At 47.0% G+C, this 23,327-nt stretch overlaps 2 protein-coding genes across 2 annotated transcripts in view; one reads left to right on the top strand and one right to left on the bottom strand.

Moving 5' to 3' along the window:
• noxa1 (NADPH oxidase activator 1) overlaps positions 1-8,693 on the bottom strand; it is a 14,008-nt gene extending 5,315 nt beyond the window's left edge. The window contains exons 1-12 of the mRNA XM_036527962.1: positions 8,518-8,693; positions 7,778-7,955; positions 7,043-7,125; positions 5,509-5,617; positions 4,368-4,502; positions 3,833-3,940; positions 3,462-3,521; positions 3,327-3,364; positions 1,799-1,937; positions 1,271-1,342; positions 470-557; positions 1-69 (exon numbers count right to left, since the gene is read on the bottom strand). The exon at positions 1-69 is cut by the window's left edge and continues 38 nt beyond it. Coding sequence (XP_036383855.1) covers positions 1-69; positions 470-557; positions 1,271-1,342; positions 1,799-1,937; positions 3,327-3,364; positions 3,462-3,521; positions 3,833-3,940; positions 4,368-4,502; positions 5,509-5,617; positions 7,043-7,125; positions 7,778-7,951 — 1,075 coding nt within the window. The 5' untranslated portion in view covers positions 7,952-7,955; positions 8,518-8,693. The remainder of the gene's footprint in view (positions 70-469; positions 558-1,270; positions 1,343-1,798; positions 1,938-3,326; positions 3,365-3,461; positions 3,522-3,832; positions 3,941-4,367; positions 4,503-5,508; positions 5,618-7,042; positions 7,126-7,777; positions 7,956-8,517) is intronic.
• A 2,317-nt stretch (positions 8,694-11,010) lies between these two features.
• Positions 11,011-21,745, top strand: dpp7 (dipeptidyl-peptidase 7). The gene is made up of 13 exons (XM_036526130.1): positions 11,011-11,246; positions 11,591-11,735; positions 11,901-12,040; positions 12,386-12,549; positions 13,583-13,718; positions 13,821-13,902; positions 14,527-14,693; positions 15,105-15,165; positions 19,512-19,630; positions 20,372-20,528; positions 21,182-21,246; positions 21,336-21,406; positions 21,592-21,745. The coding sequence occupies exons 1-13, from the start codon at positions 11,052-11,054 to the stop codon at positions 21,743-21,745; spliced, it is 1,656 nt and encodes a 551-aa protein (XP_036382023.1). The 5' UTR covers positions 11,011-11,051.
• Positions 21,746-23,327: the final 1,582 nt, after the last annotated feature.

Raw genomic sequence — 23,327 nt, 5'->3', positions numbered from 1 at the left:
GGGGTGGGGTGGAGGTGGTGGAGGGCGGATGGCTTGTGTAGGCAGGTGGGGATCCAAGACTTGGAGACACTGCAGAGTAGATGTACAAAATAGAGAAATCGTCATCATCATGATGATCATGATCATCATCTGATTGGCTGAGCATGGATGCATGGGCATTATCATTATAATGTAGTGACAAGATAGGAGCAGCAACTCACCTCTATTTAGGTTATGCTTTTCACTAACAGAAAACAGAGAACAAACACTTCCCACAATGCACCATATTGTTACCATAGAAACCAATGGTGTACTCCATTGCAATAAAATACTGAAAACTAATAGATGTGGTTTTGTCTTTTAATATACCATTCTTCTTCTTCTTCTTCTTCTTCTTATTGTTATTATTATTATTATCAGGGGAGAACATGAGCCATTGCTCAAGTATGGGTCCCTGCCCACGTTCTGCCAGTGAGTTTGCTGAACGTACCCGGCTGTGGTGCTGCTGGGCTGGGCCGAGCCTTTGGGCGAGTGGGAGGCTTTAGGCCTGGTGGGAGTGGGATCCCATTGGGAACACTCTGCGGAGGACAGAAAGGTGTTAGCATCCTGGCACACCCCTGGTCAGTCCAGGTTTATTTCACAGAAAAAAACCGAAAGAAGTGGGGGTAAAAAAAGCAGATATGAAATCTTATCGCTGCCGGATCAAAATTGCCAACAGTCTCCTTGCCTCTGCGCTCCAAAGAGAATTATCCTCTCAGTTAACCACGGGACAGGAGCACTTGGCCAGTGCGATTCTGGGGAGTTCTAAATTACAGTAACTTTTTTCCCCTGGCGCGTCCTTTTTTCTCTCTTCAAACCCAGAGGGAGGAATAGGAATAAAATTCTGTCTAACTGAAACACTGAATCATGTATTCAGTCAAAGACTGGATCAGAAAATGCAGAAAAAACACATACTGAGGCCTTGAGTCTGTATTAATGCATGCTGTTTGGGACCAAAGTTCACAAACATTTTCACGCAGAATGTAAGGACACTTCTGCTGAATGAGAAAACGCCACTGAGCTGAATCTTTGGGAGCCAGATGAAACTGAACCTTTGACCCATTGACACACGGTTTGACTGCAAATGTTTGCATTCCCTGTTTTTTGTTTCTTCCTGCATGGTCTGAAAGGTTGCCAGCTTTGAGCATTTTGGTAATGAGCGTCTAGCAGGTCAAAGTCCAGCCCAGATCTGTGAGACGCGCAGGGACTGAAGGATTCAGGAGGGGGGAGGGGTGAGAGAGGACTGCTTTACCCTTGTTTTCTTCTTGCCTTTGAGGCTGGTGACATCCACAGGCTCCAGCATAGACATGGGCAGCAGGCCTCTCTGGAGAGGAAGCGTGAGAGAGATTTACTTTATTTATTTAACCTTTGCTTGACCAGGAGCTCCCAGTGAGACTCAGAAACTCTTCTGCACGGGAGAGCTGGCCAGGAGGATGGGTGAGAGAGGATGGAGGAGGAAATATTGGACATATTAAAGACTGATACAATATGTCTGAACTTTAATCTGACACTTGACCCAAAAACATACAAAAGAAACAGGACCATGAACCCCTCTCACTTAAGCTCTAGTCCCAGAAAGCTACAATACAGCAGGTCTTCCAGCTCTCATTAGACCATGAATGCTCCCTGAGCTAAACTGGACCATTCCAGGAAATGATTAGCTGAACAAGGCAGTTAAATCTCCTGGTTGCAACAAAGGCCCACAGCCACTGTGGCCAGCCAGGTCCTGTGCTGCTCAGGCTTGTTGTAAACCACGCAGTAGCTCAGTGCTGCCCCCTACCTTTCCGTCGAAGAAGACAGTGGCGAGGCCATCCCTGCCCCCTTCGCTGAACAGAAACACCACTCCTCCAGCGGGAACGGTCAGCTCCCCGGGGCTTCTGGCCATGTAGGTCCCACGAAGCCGCATGTAACGAGAATCCCTTTCGGAGTGACAGAGACGGCTTTAAGGCTTTAACTAGGCCTAATCAGGAGACTGCAGACCAAACCTCAACCCTCAGGTGTGAATTTCTGTCTCAGCTGGTGCAGTGGACTGAGATGATTTGCATGTATCTTTGGAGGTCACAGTGGGTTTATTTTTTTTTTGGGGGGGGGGGGGGGTCAACAGGGGCATTGTTGGGTAGTAAGGAATTTTCCCGGGAGATTATGAACCCAACACAATGATCAGAAACCAGGCTGGAAACAAAGAAACACTGTGAGCAGCTGGCAAAACAACATGGTGGGGTATTAACACCAGGCCGACTCCTGTAAATCTCCTCATTCCCTTCCCCATTTGTGCCAGTGTGAGGAAGCAGTTGAGGACGTAGTCTGTTACCAAAAGGTTGTGAGTTTAAGCCTGCTGTTGTACCCATGACAAAGGCACTCAGCCTAAATTGCTTCTGACACGTAAAATCCAGTCATCATCAAATGGATGTAAACAACAACAAAAACAACAGCAACAAAATGCACTGGTTGGAGAGTGTTGCGTTAAGCCAATATCTAATGTAATGGAGGTCCATAGAATACTTTTCCGTCATATTCACCAATACCAGAAACTTCACTAGCCCTTTTCACAAAACTCCATGAACATCTCAGCTGTGTTTCAGAGCCCCTGAAATGCACTCCGGCCTGCAGAGAATTATGAGCAGACACATTTTCATGATTCAGTTTCCTGCGTAGATTTTTTGACATAAGATTATACTAGGATTGTAAATACAACCATTAAAACTTTCAAGCATAAAACCTTTGCATTTGAAATGAGCCAAAAGTGCAAGCTCATGAGTATTTTTAAGAGCTGGTTTGTGATAATGCAAAAAGAGAAATCCCTTGCAAATCACTTTAAAGTGCTAATAAAAGTCTCCCCTATTATGAATATGTCTCCTGATAAATGTCTCCATTCTTTTAGATCTTGATTTAATGAACAGGAGAGAGGTTTGCAGGGAAAGTAACCAAAGACCTTAAAAGCCTTAAAAGTCAAGAAGTAAATCAGGAGATATCCAAGCACACGCAATGTGCATTTGAGATCAAATTACAGGTGTCCAGAAAAAGAATGCTTGGAATGGGTGACTCATATGAGGACTGCTAGTTGCCGTGGTTTCATTTCTCCAACTCAATGATCAAAACTCTCTTGCCCAAATCTCTGAACGACCATCATGATTAATGTGATCGTTTTTTCCTCAGACTTTCCACAGCTGATCGGGACCCTGTGGAAATGAAATGACGTGACTCACTCACGCAGGGTAAGTAGGACGATGTGGGCGCAAGAATCTGGGCCAAACCCACGCACCTCTGCGGATTAAAAAAGGCTGTCAGACATCGATCTGCATACTTACTGAGCTCCGTCCACCTTGGGCTCGTAGTAACCTGGTTTCTAGGGAGAGACAGAACGTGAGTCAGAGACGGAGTCAGAGACTTCAGAGAGTCAGAGACCAGGTGAGGGTGCCATCCACTGATGAAAGTGTCCTTACCTGCAGCCTGAGTGGTTCAAAACCACCAAAGTCATCGTTGGGAATTATGGAGGAAATGACCTGAGATATGAAAGACAATGAGTTCATACAAGGTCCCTCAGTGTTCAGGACACAGTGTGACACAGGCACAGGTCTGTAGAGGTAGAGGTGAAATAAGATGCTAAAAGCGTGAGTCTGCGTGCTCAGAGGACCCACATACCCCTTGGCCTGTACTAGCCACCTGCATGATTGCTCAGGGCACATCTATTTGTGCTGGCATCTACAGGTGTGAGTGAAAGGAACCCTTGAATTTCTTGTTAGACCCTAATTCCACAGATGGGTTTTCTGTGCAGGTGTGAGGGAAAGCTTCGGCACACCCCCCGTGACGGCACCTTGGCTTTGCCCAGGAAGTCTCTCTGCTGCAGCTGCTCCACATCCTGTTTCCTGGGGCGAAATACTTCCCCCTCTGGCACCAGGAGGGGGGCCAGCACCTCGCGTCTCTGTGGGGGAGGCAGAGAGAGAGAGGAAGAAAGACAGGAAGAGAGAGAGGGAGGGACAGAAGGAGGGGGGGAACGTGAAGGAGAGTTGAAGGAAAGGAGAATGGGAAAGGGGAATCAGGGAGAGAGATATAACGAGAGAGTCGGAGGAGGAAAGGGAGAGAACGGGACAGGGTGAAAACTTCTAAGTGGAGCAATATATTTATGTTTGTCAGTGTGGGTGTATATTTAGACTTTGACTTTGACTGTCACATTAATGGGACCAAACTTAACAGCATTCAAAGATATGATAAAATGCAAATGAATTCAGATGAAGGGCTGATGAGAAGCACGTACAATGTGGAGAAAGAAGGAGAGCAGAAGAGGAAGCCAAATGACAGAGGGCTGCTGTTTAAGAGAAAATGAAAAGCCTCTGATTCTCAGCACTTACAGAGACACTCTCCAGGGCCGCCTCCAGGGCACCCCCTCGTCCTCCACCTTTCTCCTGTGAGGCTCCCTCCAGCAGGTTGATGGCTTTGTCCCAGAGACCCATCCTGCAGTGGACAGCCGCTGCATTATACAAGACCTGTCCACCAGGGAGAGACAAACATTAGCTAACAGTCTGTCGAAGCACGCTGTTGATCCTCTGTGTTTACCTCACTTTGATCAACTTTAAAAACAATCTGTTACAGCTGGATAAAGTGCTTGCTAATGGTAACTGTCTGTTATGCAACACTGCAGCCTCAAAGACAGAATGGGTGATTTCTTCATCTTTGAGTAACCAGGAAACAGATCCTTACAAAAACTACGGTTGCAGTGAAAACATCCTCTTTGTATCCTGTAATACTGTTCTGTCCGAGAGTGAATGCTGTCCTTTATTGTATTCTCTGTCTTGGGTGTACTAGCACACAAAACACACACACATGCACACACACCCATCCAGGTGACTCCCGCTCATAGGCACAAACAGCCAAAAAAACAAAAACCAACACACCCACCCTCTCTCTGACACACAGACACGCTTACATTAACAAAAGTCACTCGACCAGTTTGAGCTGCCACGGTGCAGTTTAAAATCAGGCGTGAGGAATGCTGGCTATGTCTTATCTCCCTTGTGACAAACACAAGAGCATTGTGTATCTCTGGGCCCCGATTTTTCCTCCTTTGTCAATAGGGCATTGTCCACGGGAACTTCCCAGGTGATTATTGTCGCTCAAATTTACAGTCACAATACTGGCATAAAGGAAAGCAAAAGTGATCACTGTTTACTGCACATTCAAGACATGCCTAAAACAAGGTGACTGTGAATTACATCATGGTTTGTTGCTTAATGGATGCATAGCAACCTCCACAGCTCAGAATTTTACACATCCTTGACCACTACATTGCCATGATGCAGAATGTTGAATTGTTTTTTTCATTTATTCACTTCCTTAAAGGCAGCTGAGCATCTTCTATAGCTTTCATATCACTTACACAGCTGGAGAAGGTTCCCTACCTGCCAGCGGGCTTTGGATTATAACACCTGCTCCTCACCACTGTGCTCCACACCACCTGTTCCTACCACACCCCTCTGTGGGGGTAAAACTAACCTGCCAGCCATGGAGTTTGTAGCGGAGACCCAGCTGCCTGTAGTCGATGACGGAGTTCCCTCTCATGTGCTGCTGAGCCCAGATGCAGTCGCTCATGGCCTCCTCCAGCCTGCGGAGAAGCGGCACAGGAAATTACCCACAATGCAATGCACTGGAATCAAAATTCGGCATTCCTGCTCAACCAAAAACCAGATTCCAGCCAGCACCGTCCCTGCCCTGAACGTGATGAAAACATGGCGTCTCCTACACCACAGTGTCCCCATCACTACACTGGACTTTTCTGTTGGGTCAAGCAACAGGACTTTGCCCTATTGGCTAATCAAACCACTTCACTTTATCTCTCTTAACTTTTCCATATCAAACAACAAGCTGTGATCAGAAGAATGATAGTGGTGTGTAGACATGGGTAGATCCTGTGAGGTCAGAAACATTAATGCTCAGTATTAATGCCTTAGGCGTCATAGAAGGGGGGGGGGATGAATTTTACCAAGGTTGTTTGTTGTTCGTTAAGACTAGAAAAGGATATAAAATGTCAATTCATCCACTTCCAGCTAGACCAGCCCAGTGAAACCCTGTGGTAATTCTCATACCATAGGTGTGATTGGTGAAAACTGCCAGCAGACCTTTGTTGATGCCATGGGAATTTACACCCACAGAGTTTCAGTATTGAGAGTGTGTGATGGCCCATTGGGTTTGATTGGGATGTTGGTTTCAGTCTTTCCCGTCAAGATTTAAATGCAGACTCAATGCAGCACAGATTCAGTTTAACAAGTATCTTCTCAAACCCTCAATACCTTTCAGATCTCGGCTTAGCTGTCAGTTTCTGTTCTGGGTGGGTTTTTGGTCATTCGGGCATAATTGTTTTGCCCGATGAGGCTGTGAATGGTGTGACAGTCCACTCTGCTGGTGAGCACTTCACACATCCTGACTGAGTACAGGTGCAGCAAACACAGATAAAAAGGCTTCACATAAACTGCCATAAACCACCTTGTCTGTCCACATAACTTTGTCCACACGCAAAGGAGTACACAAAGCCCCTCCCTACCCCTGTGCTATAAGTGCATTGTCCTGTCTCACCTGTGTGGGAGATCACTGCCCTGCATCACCTGTGTGGGAGATCACTGTCCTGCTTCACCTGTGTGGGAGATCACTGCCCTGCTTCACCTGTGTGGGAGATCACTGTCCTGCTTCACCTGTGTGGGAGATCACTGCCCTGCCTCACCTGTGTGGGAGATCACTGCCCTGCCTCACCTGTGTGGGAGATCACTGTCCTGCTTCACCTGTGTGGGAGATCACTGCCCTGCTTCACCTGTGTGGGAGATCACTGTCCTGCCTCACCTGTGTGGGAGATCACTGTCCTGCCTCACCTGTGTGGGAGATCACTGCCCTGCTTCACCTGTGTGGGAGATCACTGCCCTGCTTCACCTGTGTGGGAGATCACTGCCCTGCTTCACCTGTGTGGGAGATCACTGCCCTGCTTCACCTGTGTGGGAGATCACTGCCCTGCCTCACCTGTGTGGGAGATCAGTCTTACCTGCCTGCCAGCATGTGTACCCCCGCCCTCTGGAAGAAGCCCACTGCCAGCCGCTCATCCTTAGCGATGGCCTGGTCCAGAGCCTGGGGGGGTGAGAGTGGGCCAGCACCATGAGAAATACACACACACATACGCACACACACACACACACACACACACACACACACAGACACAAACACAGACATACACACACACATATGCACACACACACACAGACACAGACACACACACACACACACAAACACAGACATACACAGACACAGACACAAACGCACACATACACAGACACAAACACAAACACAAACACACACACACACACACCCATATATACACTGAAACACACGTACACACACACACACACACACACATACACAAACACACACACACTGAAACACACATACACACACGTGCAGAAGCACACACACACATATACACTGAAACACAAGTACACACACACACACACACACACACACACACATACACAAACACACACACACTGAAACACACATACACACACGTGCAGAAGCACACACACACATATACACTGAAACACAAGTACACACACACACACACACACACACACACACACACACACACACACATACACAAACACACACACACTGAAACACACATACACACACGTGCACAAACACACACTCACACAGACACACACACTGAAACACACATACACACACGTGCACAAACACACACTCACACAGACACACACACTCTCACCTTGATGGCGGGCTCCAGCTGGCCCAGGGCGAGGTAGACGCAGGCGCTGACAAACAGTGTGCGGGACGTGGGCTCTGTGATCTCGGACAGTTTGGAGAGCGCCCCCTGCCAGTCACGCGAGTCCACGGCCTGCACCGCCTCGTCCCACAGGCGGATCAGCTCCGTATACAGCATGGCTCTGAGACAGGGGAACAGGGCTTACTAAAAACTGCACTCCAGGTGCCAGATGATCCGAAATCACACAGCCGGGTAATCCTATAATCCTCTGATGCTGCCCTCAGAGGGAAAACGATTAAATTCAAATGCACACCCTAGGTGAGGTGGAGAGGAAGAGAGTTACAAAGTGGAATATTAATGATTAGATGACAAGATCCAGCAAGCCAAAATGTATGAATTTGGCCAGGAAACAAGGGAACGCCTCGTTAAAATATATTCAAATGCATACAGCTTGAATTTCTGGTTAACACACTGTTGATGACACAATTAGTATTTTTTTACTTCCATCCCTTGCATTTAAAATTCATTTTTAATTTAAACAAATAAGATGTAAAATACTGGATTGGAATTGCAGAGGTTAAGTAATCACTTCACTCCATCAAATACTCTCTTTACAATACATAATAAGGAAAGGGTCTTCACCTACATGCTGCTTACAAGTTAAATGATTTACATCTTTCTTTCTTAGAAGAAAGCTTTGCACAGGTGTTTGCAGGTCTGGTAACACATTAACTGGTACTTACCACAGTGCCCAGCTGAGGTGACAGTCTCAGTGGGGATTGAAAGAGAAGTTCTGCGGACAGGTGCGGAGCGACCAGCCGTAGGTAGTGTGGAAGTCCGCAGACAGGTGCTCCAGGTGATCTGCTTAGCAGGCTGGAACAGGAATGTGAAGAGCACGGTGAAGCAGGCAGCAGTGTCAGCACTGACACCCTGAGACAGTGAGCGACCAGGAAGTGGCAGTCGCATTCCTGAAAGAGGAGGGGGGTGGGGACAGAGCAGGCTGGAATTACACCTGGAGTCAGAGAGAATAGCACGCACACGTCCTACCGACAGAGGGAGGAAAAGAGAAAGATAGAGCTGGAAATAGAAAGGGAGAAGGAAAGAGAGGGAAAGAGAGGGGGAGAAGTGATTAGGGAGACAGAAGGAAAAAGAGGAGAAGGAGATGGAAGCAGAAAGGGAGAGAGAAAGGAGAGAGAGAGAGAGAGAGAGAGAGAGAGAGAGAGAGAGAGAGAGAGAGAGGAGCACTGACTCATTGTGGAAAAGTCAGGTACACACACCCATCAGTGAACACAAGACATCGTCATTTCCATTGACAGTTACTATAAGGAAACATTCAGAAATGAAATCATACTGATCTTTGACCCCTGGCTCAGGAAATGTGCTCTTTGCAGAGCGGGAGAGCGGGAAACGAGACAGAAAAAGGACGACAGTTTAGAACTCAATGCAACAGAGAGTAGAATGAACCAGCCATGAGCCCTATTGAAAACAACATTTAGCCCACCTTGGCTGGTCAATTTTCCCATACAGAAAATAATAAACAATATATTTTATATCTATGGTGCTTCTGGTGTATTCAAGACAGTCAATACAGTAGTAATGGGTTTTAGCAATTAAATGCAAACAAAAATAAATACAATAAATGTATAAGCACTATATTTAAGAAAGTCATTTAAATTAATTAAAAAATAAAGATGTCAATGACAGCAGGATTCAAATGAAATGTCCAACATGTGTCCAGTTCACTTTCAAAAACGAAAACCATAATAAGGCTGTAGGAAGTGGGACGCTTTCGTTTTGATAAGAGGGCAAAATGAACTATTTTGGTTCTGGCCTTTGGAATGTGCCTTTATTGGAGGAAGGTTTTTTTAGTCTGAGTGTATTTCATCTGGAGATCTTTACACTGTGACAGGGGACATCCACCTTTTGGTGAAACTAAGCGTCTGTGTGGTTAGGTCACAAGGTCACAGAGAAATGAGAAAATTTCCATAATTTGATTCCTGGAGAATTAATTATTACCAGGGATCTCCGTGTCTGAAACATCCGCCTGCTTACCACTTCATTGATTAAATCAGTGTTTCTCAACCCTCTCCTGTTTTAGATCTCTCCCTGCTTGTTTGTTATCAGTTTGTTATTAAGCAGCTTCAGGAGTTCATAATGAGTTGATCATTTGAATCAGCTGTGTTGGAGCAGGGAGAGATCTAAAACATGCAGGGCAGGGGGTACTCCAGGAGAGGGTTGAGAAACACTGGATTAAATAACTGGACATCAGTCAGCTGGTAGTTCGATGAAGAAACCGTGCTCCTTTTTCACATACAGATGCACACACTCAGGAATGGTCTTGTGACCCCCCTAACCCCCCATGTTTGGGCGTGTCTTACAATTTTCCACATGGCGAGAATAATGCTAACATTCTCCCGCCTGCTTGTGAGTTAACGTTAAATTAATTCTTGTCGAACTGAAATATTTTTGCTTGTACAAAGGAGCTAATGTATCATATTGATGCGTCAGTGTAATTACCTGCGTCCGTTATTAGTCTTCCCGGTAGAGAGCAGATAAGTGCGTTACAGCACTTTCTGTGATTGAAGTCATACCTGGGCGTTCTTGTCTGTGTTCGTGTTTGTCTGTTTACCTGAACATGTTGCTTGAATCTGTTTTGAGTTTACCATATGACTATATATTAAAGGCATTCGAGAAATCCTGGCAGTTTTTATTAATCCTTTATTGTGGAATGACATGATAAATATTTGAAATCTCAGTTTAAATCAGCATTTTATTGAACTATTTTAAGTTTCATTATTTATTTTAGCTGTGTAAAGCGAGAGCAAGGAAATGTTTAGCACGCAAAGAGAAGCATGTATTAAAGCAATAAACACTTTAAAGCAGTTGTAACTCCAGCAAAAAGAAATAAATTATAATAAGGTAATTCACACACTGATCCTCTTTCCCATGGCCCGCTGATCCAATCTCCGTCTCAAACCACCCAATTTGTAAAATCCGTATTTAAAAGACAACACAAGGAAGATAATGTTCCTGAAATCCCCCTAGTTTAACTGCCCAGTTAAATTTCTTTCCACGGTGATCACGCGGAAATAAAGTATTTTATCGTAATCTGGCAACCTTGCCTATAGCTGGCCCGCACGTATACGTCTCTGTCACGTGAAGACAGGTTCACGTGACCGATGGACCCTTGAAGTCATGTGACTCCTGTCTCTTGTCTGTTTACGGTACTGCTGCACTTTTCGGATAGGCGATCTAGCCAGCTGTTTTGACTTTTAAAATGGCAATTCGGCACTTTATTTTAAGCTTTACACTGATCGTATGTTTAAATGGTTGTACGAGTGGGTTTCCTAACAGGCAGTCGGCTTTAAAGAAGCTCACTGACGCTCTTTTGATCCGCTCGCCCGAAGAATTTAATTCTGTGTTTAATCAAAGGGAATCTGCTAAAGATAACGAGGTATCCAAAGGAACAAAGGTGAGATCATTTATATGTGTCGAACAGTTAATTTGCAACAGTAGTTGCTGTGTTTGATCACTTGCACCAAGGCCAAGATGAGCTGACTGTGTATGTATTTAGCGCGGTAGCTAGCTAGCTATGCATGGGAAACTATCTATAACTCGTCCAGCAACTTCAATGCTGAACCGGTCCTCATTATGTCAGATATTCAAAACGAGTCATTCGTGCTAGTGTTTTTTTCTTTATTTAGACGGTTTACTTACATGTAGCTACTGATAATGGTGTTCAGAAGTTAGTTGTGTTAACTTGGAAGTATAAATGCAGAGTGTAGCTCAACCTTTTTCTACATTATATGTTGACAGAGTAACTGGGATAGACACGCCGTCTCTCGGGTCAAAACTGACCCACAACCCGGTTTCAAAGAGGAATATTTCACCCAAGTCCTGGATCACTTCAATTTTAACAGCAATGGCAATGGCACGTTCAACCAGAGGTATTTAATCTCAAGTGAGTGTTCAAAATTGCTATTCTGCATTTTAAAAGGCAGTAATTAAAATCGAGGCACTTTATGGGTTATTCAGTGCTGCTTCTTTCAGACTTCCTCTTTGAAAGTGCTTGCGCCAAGCATCAGCCTGCCCATTGTTTTCATGCTGTGTTTGTGTTCCTGTCTAGATCAGTACTGGAAGAAGGGCCACGGCCCCATCTTTTTCTACACTGGAAATGAGGGGGACATCTACGAATTTGCTTTGAACTCGGGCTTTATCCTCGAATTGGCTGCGGTGCAGGGAGCCCTGGTCATATTTGCTGAGCATGTAAGAATCTTCCGTGTGTGTGTGTGTGTGTGTGTGTGTGTGTGTGTGTGTGTGTGTTTATCATGTGACGGTGACGGTGACACCGAAACACTTCGTGTTGCCTATGCACAGTGTTTGGGCATAGTGCAGTTTCTGCTGATGCAGGAGATATCTAGTTAGGCCATAACTGGATCTTTATGTTGCATTATCCGCGCAGCGGCTGTTACAGCGAGTCTGCACGCGTGTAACCTGACACCCTGGTGCGCACAGTGCGGCTCGCGTTTCGTGTGTTGTTGTGGCAGACGTCGACCCGCTGCACTGAAGCATGCAAACCTAACCCCCGCGGTCCTCCTCCTTCTCCTGTAGAGATACTACGGCAAGTCGCTCCCGTTCGGAGACGAGTCCTTCAGCATCCCGCGGGTGGGGCTGCTGACCGTCGAGCAGGCTTTGGCGGACTACGCCCTGATGATCACAGAGCTGAAGGCGCAGCAGGGGTGCCAGGAGTGTCCCGTCATCGTGTTTGGGGGCAGGTGAGGGCTCCTTGGCTGTGGAAGGCCGCCAGGCCTGATCACTGTAGTGGCCCTTTACATTCTGCAAGGGCTAACAGCATGAAACTAGGCAATGAGCCAGATTTATTATCTGATGAAACCTTTTATTGATTCATTCATTCAGTAATTATTTTTCCTCTCCTCACCTTTTCAGTAAGAACTACTACAGACTCATTCATTTGTATCTGTTGTATATACCTTTCAGTAATTTTTGTTCTGTCAGTGAATTTTTCTGCTGTTCTGCCTTGAAGCATGAAGTCTTCTTTCAGTATAAAAACATATTTGAATGATTGAACTTTTGCTATTTTTTACAGCAAACAATTTAAGTGTTCTAATGTACAACATCCTACTTTCCAAACTGTCAGAGGTATCCAATGTTTTAAAGCAAATACAAAGAAAGTACCACTAGGTGGCACTATAGTGACAATGATTTCTGTCGGGAAAGATCATGCTGTAGATGCATGTATTTCAATGTCTGCTCCAAATCTGAGATTTTACCCATCCCCACATTTATCCCATTCCAATCTACACATTAAATCATATTTGTACATTTGGAGACAAAAATAGGGTGAGTACTGGCAGTAATGTGATGCAGTGGTAAAGAACAGGGTTTGTAAACCGAAGGTTGCGGGTTTGATTCCAAGGTGAGGCACTGCTGTTTTGCCCTTGGGTTTTGCACTCAACCTGAATTAACTCAATAAATGTCCCGCTGTATAAATGGTCTGACACCGTTCCTCATTCAACTTGAACGGATACACTGCTTTCGTGCTGGAAGTTGCTCTGGATAAGAGCATCTGCTAAATGAATGTAATGTAAATGGATAAAATGTAAAAAATGTAAGCTATGCAAGTCTCTCTGGATGAGAGCATCTGCCAAGCAGATGCAGTGCAAGTGGGATGAAGGTTCTGGAAAAGTTAAAATTATGTCTGTCATCTTCCCTTTCATCAGTGAAATGGAAAGTAGAGCATGATTCTCTCTCTCTCTCTCTCTCTCTCTCTCTCTCACACACACACAGTTATGGGGGCATGCTGAGTGTCTACATGAGGCTGAGGTACCCCAACATTGTTACAGGGGCTCTAGCAGCCAGCGCCCCAATCCTGTCCACCGCGGGAATGGGGGAACCAAGTCAGTTTTTTCAGGATGTGACCTCGGTATGATCAGACACGAATGTGTAAACAATCGTACAAGTCATTAGTTTTATTAGATGCCTCTCTCCTCTTCAGAACTGTAAATGGGCTGTCTGCTTTCTGCAGGACTTTAAGCAGTACAGTCCTCTGTGCATGGATGCTGTGCGGGGAGCGTTCAGACAGCTGGAGGAGTTGGCCGAGAGGGGAGGTACTAGGAACACACCTGAATGTCAGCCTCTCTGGTCTCCTTTGAAATGCCATTAGAGATTTCTCTGCCTTGCACTGATTGGCCTGCATGTTTTCCTTCTGTTGCATACTTAATCATCTCAGTGAGTGTTTAAATCAGGCTGTGTGGACATGTGTGATCTGGGAATCATCCCTTCATGTCATGTTTGCTGATCTGTTCTTGTTCTTGTTTTGCTGCCCACACTATTACAAAGCTGTTGAAGGTATTGAGAAAATAAAGAGAAGTTGACTGAGGTAGTTTATATTTTAAAGGGGGTTATTAAGGTTGACAGCAGATTCTATTTCTGGGTGAGTTCTGTGAAAAGAACCATAAAAGAACCATACTTCACAGGTAAAAATAGCTAGAAGTGAAGTTCACACATTGAGATTAGAAAGCATATCCTTACACACAGATTTATAAGTAGGAATAACCTGCCAGGATTTGTACAGGAGCAAGAAAATGGATCATTCAAGACTGAAGTGGACATAGTGATCACTTAACTCTAGGTCGTAGGTAAATAACCAGCTCAGATAAACGTATCAATCCTTGCTAATGTCCTCTTCAGGCTATAGTCAGTCCTGTAGTCAGACTCTTCCTCTCTCACAGATTATGAGCGTATCCAGTCTGGCTTCTCCCTGTGCCAGACCCCGGCGACCGCCAAAGACATGCGACAGCTGAAGGGCTTCCTCCGAAACGCCTTCACCCTGATGGCCATGCTGGACTACCCCTACAGCACCCACTTCATGGGCAGCATGCCAGCCAATCCGGTCAAGGTACCGCACACCAGTGGGAGAAGCCCATTGGACAGAGTCCAGCAGCACCTCACTGGCAGCATCCCCAAAGAGAATTTCCACTGACAGCTCATCTGTCTGTGTGGGGAAAAAGCCTCATTAGTCCAGCAAATCAGCATGGGATATTCAATGCATGTAATTTTTGTTTAACAAGCAATATAATGTGAGTAATTAATCAAATGAAATGCAAGTGTCAGCACATTTATACTGTGCACATTTGAGATTGTGGTTGATTGGCAACTATTCATGAAGTGAATATAATCAGAAAAGTCCATCTCTGCCTCCCACTGGCTGGTCCTGCCTGAGTCTACATGATTGACAGGAAGTATTAATGATTTCTGCCTCATTAGCTGAAATACTGCAGTAAGTGCACTTTCTTCTGGTCTCCTGTAGGTGGCGTGCGACACCATGCTGAGTGGGGCTGATCTTCTCCATGCCCTCAGAGACACTGTGGGTAAGTAATGTAACACGTTTTAACCAATGGGAGAGTTTAACTGTATAAATGAAAGCATTCCGATTGGTTCAGATCAGCACCACTCCAGGGTTTATGAAGCCTTGCTTGGTGATATACCCCGCCCCCCCCCCCCCCCCCCCCCTCAATCCACCACAAACAGGTTGAGGGTGGATATCCCAGGGGAGGAGGGGCGGCAGGGTGGGTCCTGGGCCCTCAGTCTGCAGAGGGTGTGCCCGGGGATGGAGAGGGTGCAGGCCTGGTGGTCCACCAGGGCCAGGGGCAGTGCACCCTGCATCTCCCACCTCCTGTCCTGGCTGGAGTAGCCGAACACCCTAGGGGACTTGGTCTGGGAGCGCAGCGACCCCCCACCGGTGATGTAGAGCCGAGAACCGCTGCACGCCAGGCCGAACTGGCTGCACCCGAGTGCCGACACCTTCACCGTGGTCCACTGGTCGACTGCCGGCCGGTAGAACTCCATCTCGTTCACGTCGACCCACTCCTGTGTCTGAAATGGGACAGCTGCTTGGTCACCGAGTGACGGGACACAGACCGGAGGCAAAGGGCAAGATCAATCAGTAACGACGTGTCTCTGAAGCCAAAAGTGACAACGTACACCAAGCACACTTATGGAGCATACCTGCACTCCCCGAGTTTGGAAAGTGAAGTTGAGTTCCGTTCAGACCCATAATACACTGTGTGATGTACTGTCACACACTCTGATGTGGCCTGACATTTTCTGAATGTGCTGTTGTTCATGGGGCTTTGCTGTATGCACTTATATATATGAGCATCTGCCAAATGACTAAATGTAAATGTAGGTCATGCAGGACCTGAATACCCCCCTGAAATTCTCCGGAATTTTGACTATATGAGCCAGAACATAAAATACTTTGCTGTCCCATTTCTGACGTGAGTGACTTTGGGAAACTCTGACCCCAAAGAGCTTTGATAAGGATGACGCACTCAAACGAGACACTGTGACTCCAAAGAGCTTCCATGAGGAGGACACACCGAAACCACTCAGGTTTCCTGTACCTTGTTCAGGGTTCTCCCTCCAATGCAGTAGATGGTGTCCTCTACTGCGGCCATTCCATGGTCGCAGCGTGGGAAGGTCATGGGTTTGTTAATTACCCAGCATCCCAAGCGGGGCAGGAAGCTGTACAGGTCACTCAGTGTCTTACCCCCAGAGAATCCCCCTGCCCAATGGGAGAGAGGACCTTGGTGAGGACCTGGGTTTGCAAACTGTTGCTGATTTTGTAAATTTCAGGTAATATTGACATAGCAGTAATTGTTTATAAATAGAAATGTGTCCAAATATAAACACATGGGTTTAGCCCACTGATTCTCAATCCTGCTCCTGGGGCCCCCCTGCTCCGCACGTTTTCCATCTTTCCCTGCTCTACCTACCTGACTGAACTCATCATTGGCACTTTTGATTAGCTGAGCACACCTGATTTAATCAAAAGCATGTTAGTCATTTCAATCAGGTGTGTTTGGAGCAAAGACAGAAGATATGCAGGACAGGGGTAGGATTGAGAAACACTGGTTTAGCCAATACAGTTTAGAGCAACTGAAAAGAGTTTTTAAATACTGCAATTTGATTTTTAAATACTTCCATAGTCTGTGTGCAGAGGGCTATAGTCAGATGACTACTACCTGTAGCCAGGTGGGTGTAGGTTGTAGGGATGTGTAGGTGGCTGGGTGTGGTGTATGGGCTACAGGTGAGCATGGTGTGTTACCTGAGATGCTATCTGGTCCGGTCATGGTGTGTTACCTGAGATGTTACCTGGTCCGTACATGGTCCGTTACCTGAGATGTAGAGGATCCCCTTGTGAGTGGTGCCAGCGTGGTCCACCGCAGACACAGGTAGGGGGGCGGCCGGCTCCCATCGGCTGCCCCCAGGGGTGTACCTCTCCACGCTGGCTGTCAGCTTCCCCAGAGACACCCCCCCCGCCACGGCAACCAGCCCCCCCAACAGCACATCCGCGTGGAAACGGGTCCTTCTCTCTAGCATCCCCGGAACCTGTAGCCAGGTGTCTGTCCGGGGGTCGTACCTGTGCACCTGAACACACAGACAGGGAGAGGCAGTATCAGACAGACATTGCTCTGAGGGGTTACACATGGCTTGCTCTTGTTACAGGTAGCTGTCGGGTGTTTAGCAGTGTATGGCAAAAATAACTAAATGTGTGAGCTGAAAACAGCTGTACCCAAGTAATTTAAAGTAATTGAACTGAAAGAGACAAATAACAGGCTAATGTAACACTGTATTTATATTCAGTTTGTTATTGCATTTCTAATATAAGGTTTATAGTGTTTCAAAATACACACAACCCCTATAACAGGGAATATTCTATGTGCCCTGTAACCAGGCACCACCATGCGGCTGTCTGGTCACATGGGAGGGATTGGGCTCACCTCGTTGGTCGGCTCGCTCCCGGATGGGTCGAACCTGTGCTGTCCCCCCAGGACAAAGAGGAAGTTGTTGAGCACGACGCAGCAGTGGTTGTACAACGGGGTCTCCATCTCCCCGAGTTTCCCCCAGTCTGTGCCCCCCTCGTGGGCTGCCCACACCTCCTGGCACACCCGATTCCCTGCCGTGCGACCCCCCAGGGCCAGCAGGCAGGGCGTGGCCCCACGGGGCGTGGTGCAGGGGCCCTGCAGGGATGGCTGCTCCAGGGGCCGGGCGTGGTAGTCCAGGGCCTCCCGCAGCAAACGGAAGCAGTGCGGGTCGGCGCACACCAGGGGGCGCTCTCCCAACTCCTCCAGCAGCACCTCGGGCGGAACCAGGGCCAGACGCAGCTTGCTCAGCACCTGGCGGGCGTGGCTCAGCCTCTCGGGGCGGTGCTCCAGCCACCGGAGGGCACCGCGGAGCAGGTCTGGCTCTCCGACCTCCCCCAGGTCCTCGCGGGCCAGCAGCTCCAGCAGGTCCTGCAGGTCCAGCTCCGGCAGAAGGGCGGGGTCCCTCAGCAGGCCCTGGCAGTGTCCGCACAGGTAGGCCAGCGCCCGGCTGCGGAGCTGAGAGGGGCCCAGCCGCCGCGCCAGGGCCAGGATCCGGGGGCAGGTCTCTGGGGTGAGGCTGGCCTCCAGGAAGGCCAGGCAGAGCCTCACTGCCTCTCTGAGGAGCAGGACCCGCGCCGCCTGGAGAGTGTCCTCCACCGTCTCCATGGTTACGGTCAGGTGACCGCGATAGACGAACCCCAGCGCCCGCTCCAGCCCCCGGGCGCTGACCCCCTGCAGCCGCAGTGGCCCCGAGGAAGGGGGGAGCCCCGAAAAGCGCAGGCGGCAGTAGCTGCTGACGGAGCTCAGGATCACCCTGTGCGCGTGGAACTGCACCCCCTCCGCCTCCAGGGTGACGTCACACAGCGCCCCCTGCTGCCACAGCGCACCCACCCCTCTCAGCAGGTGGGATGGGTGGGAGTCTGACTCCAGCTTCTTCCCCTTCCCCTTCATCACTCCCTCCTCTGCCTCCATATGATTGGCCTCAGCTTGAATAAGCTTCACTCTCAGCACCCACAGTCCTCTGCTCAACCTCTTACCTGCAGTTTCTCTGAAGTGGAAGATTGTTGATTGTTTTTAGATCCATTCAGAAATGTGCATTTCAGTTTTCTGAAATGCCGAAGTGGTCGGATATGTGATGATGATGATGATGGTGGTGGTGGTGGTGATGATGATGGAGGGTAGAGGAGGAAGAATTTGGGTCTCCCCAGCTTGCTGTAGACCCCTCTGCTGCAGTGAAGCTGAGCACCGCTGCTTTACTTGCTGAGTACCGCTGCTGTGCGTGGCAGTAGTTCTGGCACCTGTCGGAGTTGTGTGAATACTCCCACTGTGAGCTCTGTGACCAAGCTGTTATCATTGTGTCCTATTGCCACAAACAGTGGTTGTCACGGGAGGAATTCAAAGAACACACACACACACACACACACACACACACACACACTCTCTCAGACATTCACCCCTCACTCAGGTTTTACCGATCGCCTTGAACATGTCTGGACTTGTGCCGCTTCCTCTCCGCCCGATCTTCCCACATAAACATGGCGTTCGGTTGCCTTGGAGACCCCTCCCTAACCTCATTGGCTCATTGGCGAGGGCTCCCATGTCGCTCTGTGTGAAGCCTGTCATCCAATCTGCTGCCTCTGTTTTGCGCTTAAAATACTCTTTCAAAGCACATGATCCTAGGTATTCAGGATTATTTTCCTAAAATCCCCATAATCCAAAACCAATGAAATGTCTTTTTTCCCCACTCCATGTAAGTCCTGTGTAATTTTTGCAGTAAATCAATCTGTTTTTCACTGTCCCAGTGCCACTTCAACACAGGTGACCGTCGTTGTGGTTTGTGCCTTCAGGAATTGTGTATAATTCCACGGGTGAGCTGAGCTGCTTTGACCTCTACACCCTGTACGTGGAATGTGCAGACCCCACCGGCTGCGGACTGGGTCCCAATAGCCAGGCCTGGGATTACCAGGTACGTATCACAGAGGTCTCCATCACTCTTGCTTTGCAAACCGGCAGTGTGACGGAGCGGTCAGACACAGGAAGCTGTAAGGAGCTTTCAGGTTTCAGGAGCTTTTCAGCTGGGACACAGCCATTGCATCCTGCCGCATGATGTCTGGGCAGCATATGGTATATGTGGGTGGCAATGTAGTGTAATGGTCAGGAGGAGGGCTCGTAACTGAAAGGTTGCAGTTTAATTCCCTGCTGCTGTTCACTTGAGCAAGGGACTTAACCCACAATTGCCTTAGTAAATATCCAGCTGTATGTGTGGAAAACATGAAAAAAAATTGTGACTTATGTAAGTCGCTCTGGATACGAGCATCTACTAAATGACAATAATGTGATGTGATGAATGATGAACTTGACATCAAACAGCGTACAGTTTCGACCTCTTTTCCATGCTGATAAAATGTAAAAATGGTAGCCTATCCATCTTAAGTCACTCTGGATAAAAGCGTCTGCTAAATGACAATAATGTAATAATGTAATGCTTTAATAAATATCCATCTTCAGAAATGGATAGTTAAACATGCAGCCTGAGTACTTTGCCCTGCCTAAACGTGTCTGCAAAGCTAATGAATTATAATTTAACAGACTTGAACACAAAGACATTACAGTGCTGGAACAGAAGTGGCTATCTGAGAGGGATTAAGCAAAATATAATCTCGCTTCTGATGTGTGCGTGATTTTTTTTTTTGTCCCCCACCCTCAGGCCTGCACAGAGATCGAGCTGTGCTACGAGAGCAATAACGTCACCGACATGTTCCCGCCCCTGCCCTTCACTGAGCACGACCGCGCCCGTTACTGCGCTCAGAGGTGGGGCGTGCTGCCCCGCCCCGGCTGGCTCAAAACCCAGTACTGGGGAGACGGTGAGCCCCTGCCTGTAGTGTTTCAGTGTCCCACCCTGACCGCTCATCGATTACCGGAGTGTGCTAAAGTGCTTGTTGATTAATGAAAATTTGAGGGCGAGCTTTTATTCTGTCATCAGTATTAATGGAGAGCATGAGGATTCTATCTGAAATAATTCACTGACATTATGCATTCTCCGAACATAATGGGATACAATGCTGACACATTTGCGGGGAGTCATTATTCACACAGAAAAAACTAGTGAGTTTGTTGGGGGGGGGGGGGGGGGGGGGGCTTGTTAATTGATTAAAATATTCTTGGAAACCAAAGAACATTCAAATGTGAAATTATCGAAATACACGTGTTTTCATAACAAAACCATTATAGTCTTCCGTTTGCCATTATTCTTATTGCACTGAATATTTTGTGTTTCTTATGGCATTGCTGAGTTTCTTGAGGCTGGGGGACAGCAACATTCACTGACCCTAGATCAGTTTCTGTATGCCCCATGATAGTTAGGGCTAGATAGGGCTGGGTATGGGTATGCTGTCCCTGGACCAGTTATGCCTGATAATTATGCACCATTCTGGCCTGTCAGAGTAGGAATTCTGTTGTGCTTCTCTGCAGTTCAGCATGATGTAGCTGTCCTGTAATGAAGGTCTGTTCTCCCCAGCTCTCTCCACAGCCAGCAACATCATTTTCTCCAACGGAGACCTCGACCCGTGGGCTAATGGAGGGGTAAGTGATGTCAGACCCATTTTTAAATCCACAAACGCTGAGCCTGTGGATGTTTCAGAAGGCCTAACCTACATCTCACTGTGTTGCAGATAAGAAAATCCCTGAGCTCTTCACTCATCGCCATCAACATCTCTGATGGAGCGCACCATCTCGACCTAAGGTGAGGGGATAAGCATCTGTATCACCTGTAAAATCCCAGCTGAATATAAATGTGATATCATGCTGAGCAATTTAGCCGTCAGATTGACAAAATGCATTATATTTCTCTACCTGACACCTACCGGCGAAGGGACTTTAGTAAGATCTGTGATCACGTTCACCTCACTGTAAATTTTTCCTGTCCAGAGGCTCAAACGAGGCTGACCCCCAGTCGGTGGTACTGGCCAGGCAGAAGGAAGCGGAAATCATCGGCAAGTGGGTGGAGATGGAGAGGAGGATCAGTCAGGAAGAAAACCAGGAAGTACAAAATCACAGTGACGGGGATTCTAAATTCCACTGAAAATCAGTCAAGCCAAACCAGTGCTCTTGTTTAATGAAGAGGTTGTATGGTGCTTGGGGGTAGGGCTGGGGGGCTGGGGGGGTTGAGAAGTTGTTTTAAATGCTGGCATTTTTAAAAAAAAAAATAAAACCCAAAGCAATTTCTTTCAAACTTTTTTTTATTGTAGACCAGATGACATGTACAAAATTTCATTCATGGTACAAAGCTTTTAGACACCCCTCTGATATCCATGTTGCCATTTCTCTAGGCTCTACACTGTAAGCCCCAATGGTCTGCACAGAGCCAAAATGGCAGCCAATGTGTAAAGCAGGGGCTACCAGAACATTCACATGGGGGAAATCAAGACTAAAAAATGTCTTTGGGAATTAAATATGACCCTTTTTTTCATTCTACTTGGCTAGAAATGTGAACATGCTTGTTTACAAAAAGTTCATTCTTCAGCATCAGATATTATTGTCTTTGGAGAGGATCAAGCATGTCTTTGGTTTTTTTGGAACTTGAGTCACATCTTAAACCTCCCCAAGAGCAGGTAACTGCATGAAAACATTTTAAAAATAAGTTAAAATTAGAGGAATTATTTGGGTAAGTCACCCAACCCTATGTTTACCTGCCTTTTAAGAGATGGCTAGATTGCTTGTTTTTTAATTGCATCACTGAGTTTAAGGGCGAGATCAATAGGCAAGGCATTAAACTACATTTGATAGAGGTCCTCATGGGATATGAAGTCCAGGGCTAGTGTAAACACTGCTCACTTCTTAGCGGTGGACTTCACCCCCCATCAACTTTAGCTAGTTCATGGAGCAACGCTGCCTTTTCAACCAGTGCATCAAGTAATGGTGAAAACTCACAGACGGTAGGCCTTGTTTTCCCCCAGCTCTACCTATATTGGGTCAGCATATTGAGTTTATTTCAATCATAAAATATGAACTCCCTCCAGGCCTTCCAAAGCAGACCTTTTAACCTTGGACCAAATGTGCATAATTAAACTACAGAGTTCAGGACTACACAGTTCTGTCATCGCCCAAAACCATGTACAACAGCCGTCTGAATATTCTTGATTAGAAACATCCTGGTACGGAAATTTACATTATAAATAATAAAAATATATATATTTCTCTCTCTTTCTCTCTAAATATATCCACGAGAAAATGTAAACATTTTAAAAAATACACACAAAACGAGCATGAAATGCTTATTGAAGGGTTGTGCCAGTGTAAACCACACCGAGGCAGCAGTCGGGAGAGGACACACACAGGATAGTACAGGTGATGGAGGACCACCGTGGCGTTTTTGCTCAGCTCGGAAGGCACGGTTAGTTCACAGGAGAGACGGACGGGAGCACAGCGGAATTTAAGCGGAACGGACTCGTTTCCTGAACACGGCAACCACAAGAGGAAGCTACAGATGGTTGCCTGGTAACAGACCTGCACGGGCCTAACGACATCCTAATATGATGGTTTAGGATATGTAACATACGCAGCACTGATGGAGGAGCTCTACTGAACCTGTGCACTTGGATTTAAAATCAACAGAAAAATGGCAACAAGTGCCACACCGACAGAACTGCATCTGGCCCCAAAAA

Source organism: Megalops cyprinoides, chromosome 4 (genome assembly GCF_013368585.1).
Source record: "Megalops cyprinoides isolate fMegCyp1 chromosome 4, fMegCyp1.pri, whole genome shotgun sequence".
NCBI lineage: Eukaryota > Metazoa > Chordata > Actinopteri > Elopiformes > Megalopidae > Megalops > Megalops cyprinoides.
The sequence above is the reverse complement of the archived record's forward strand: the minus strand, read 5'-3'. Positions and strand labels throughout refer to the sequence as shown.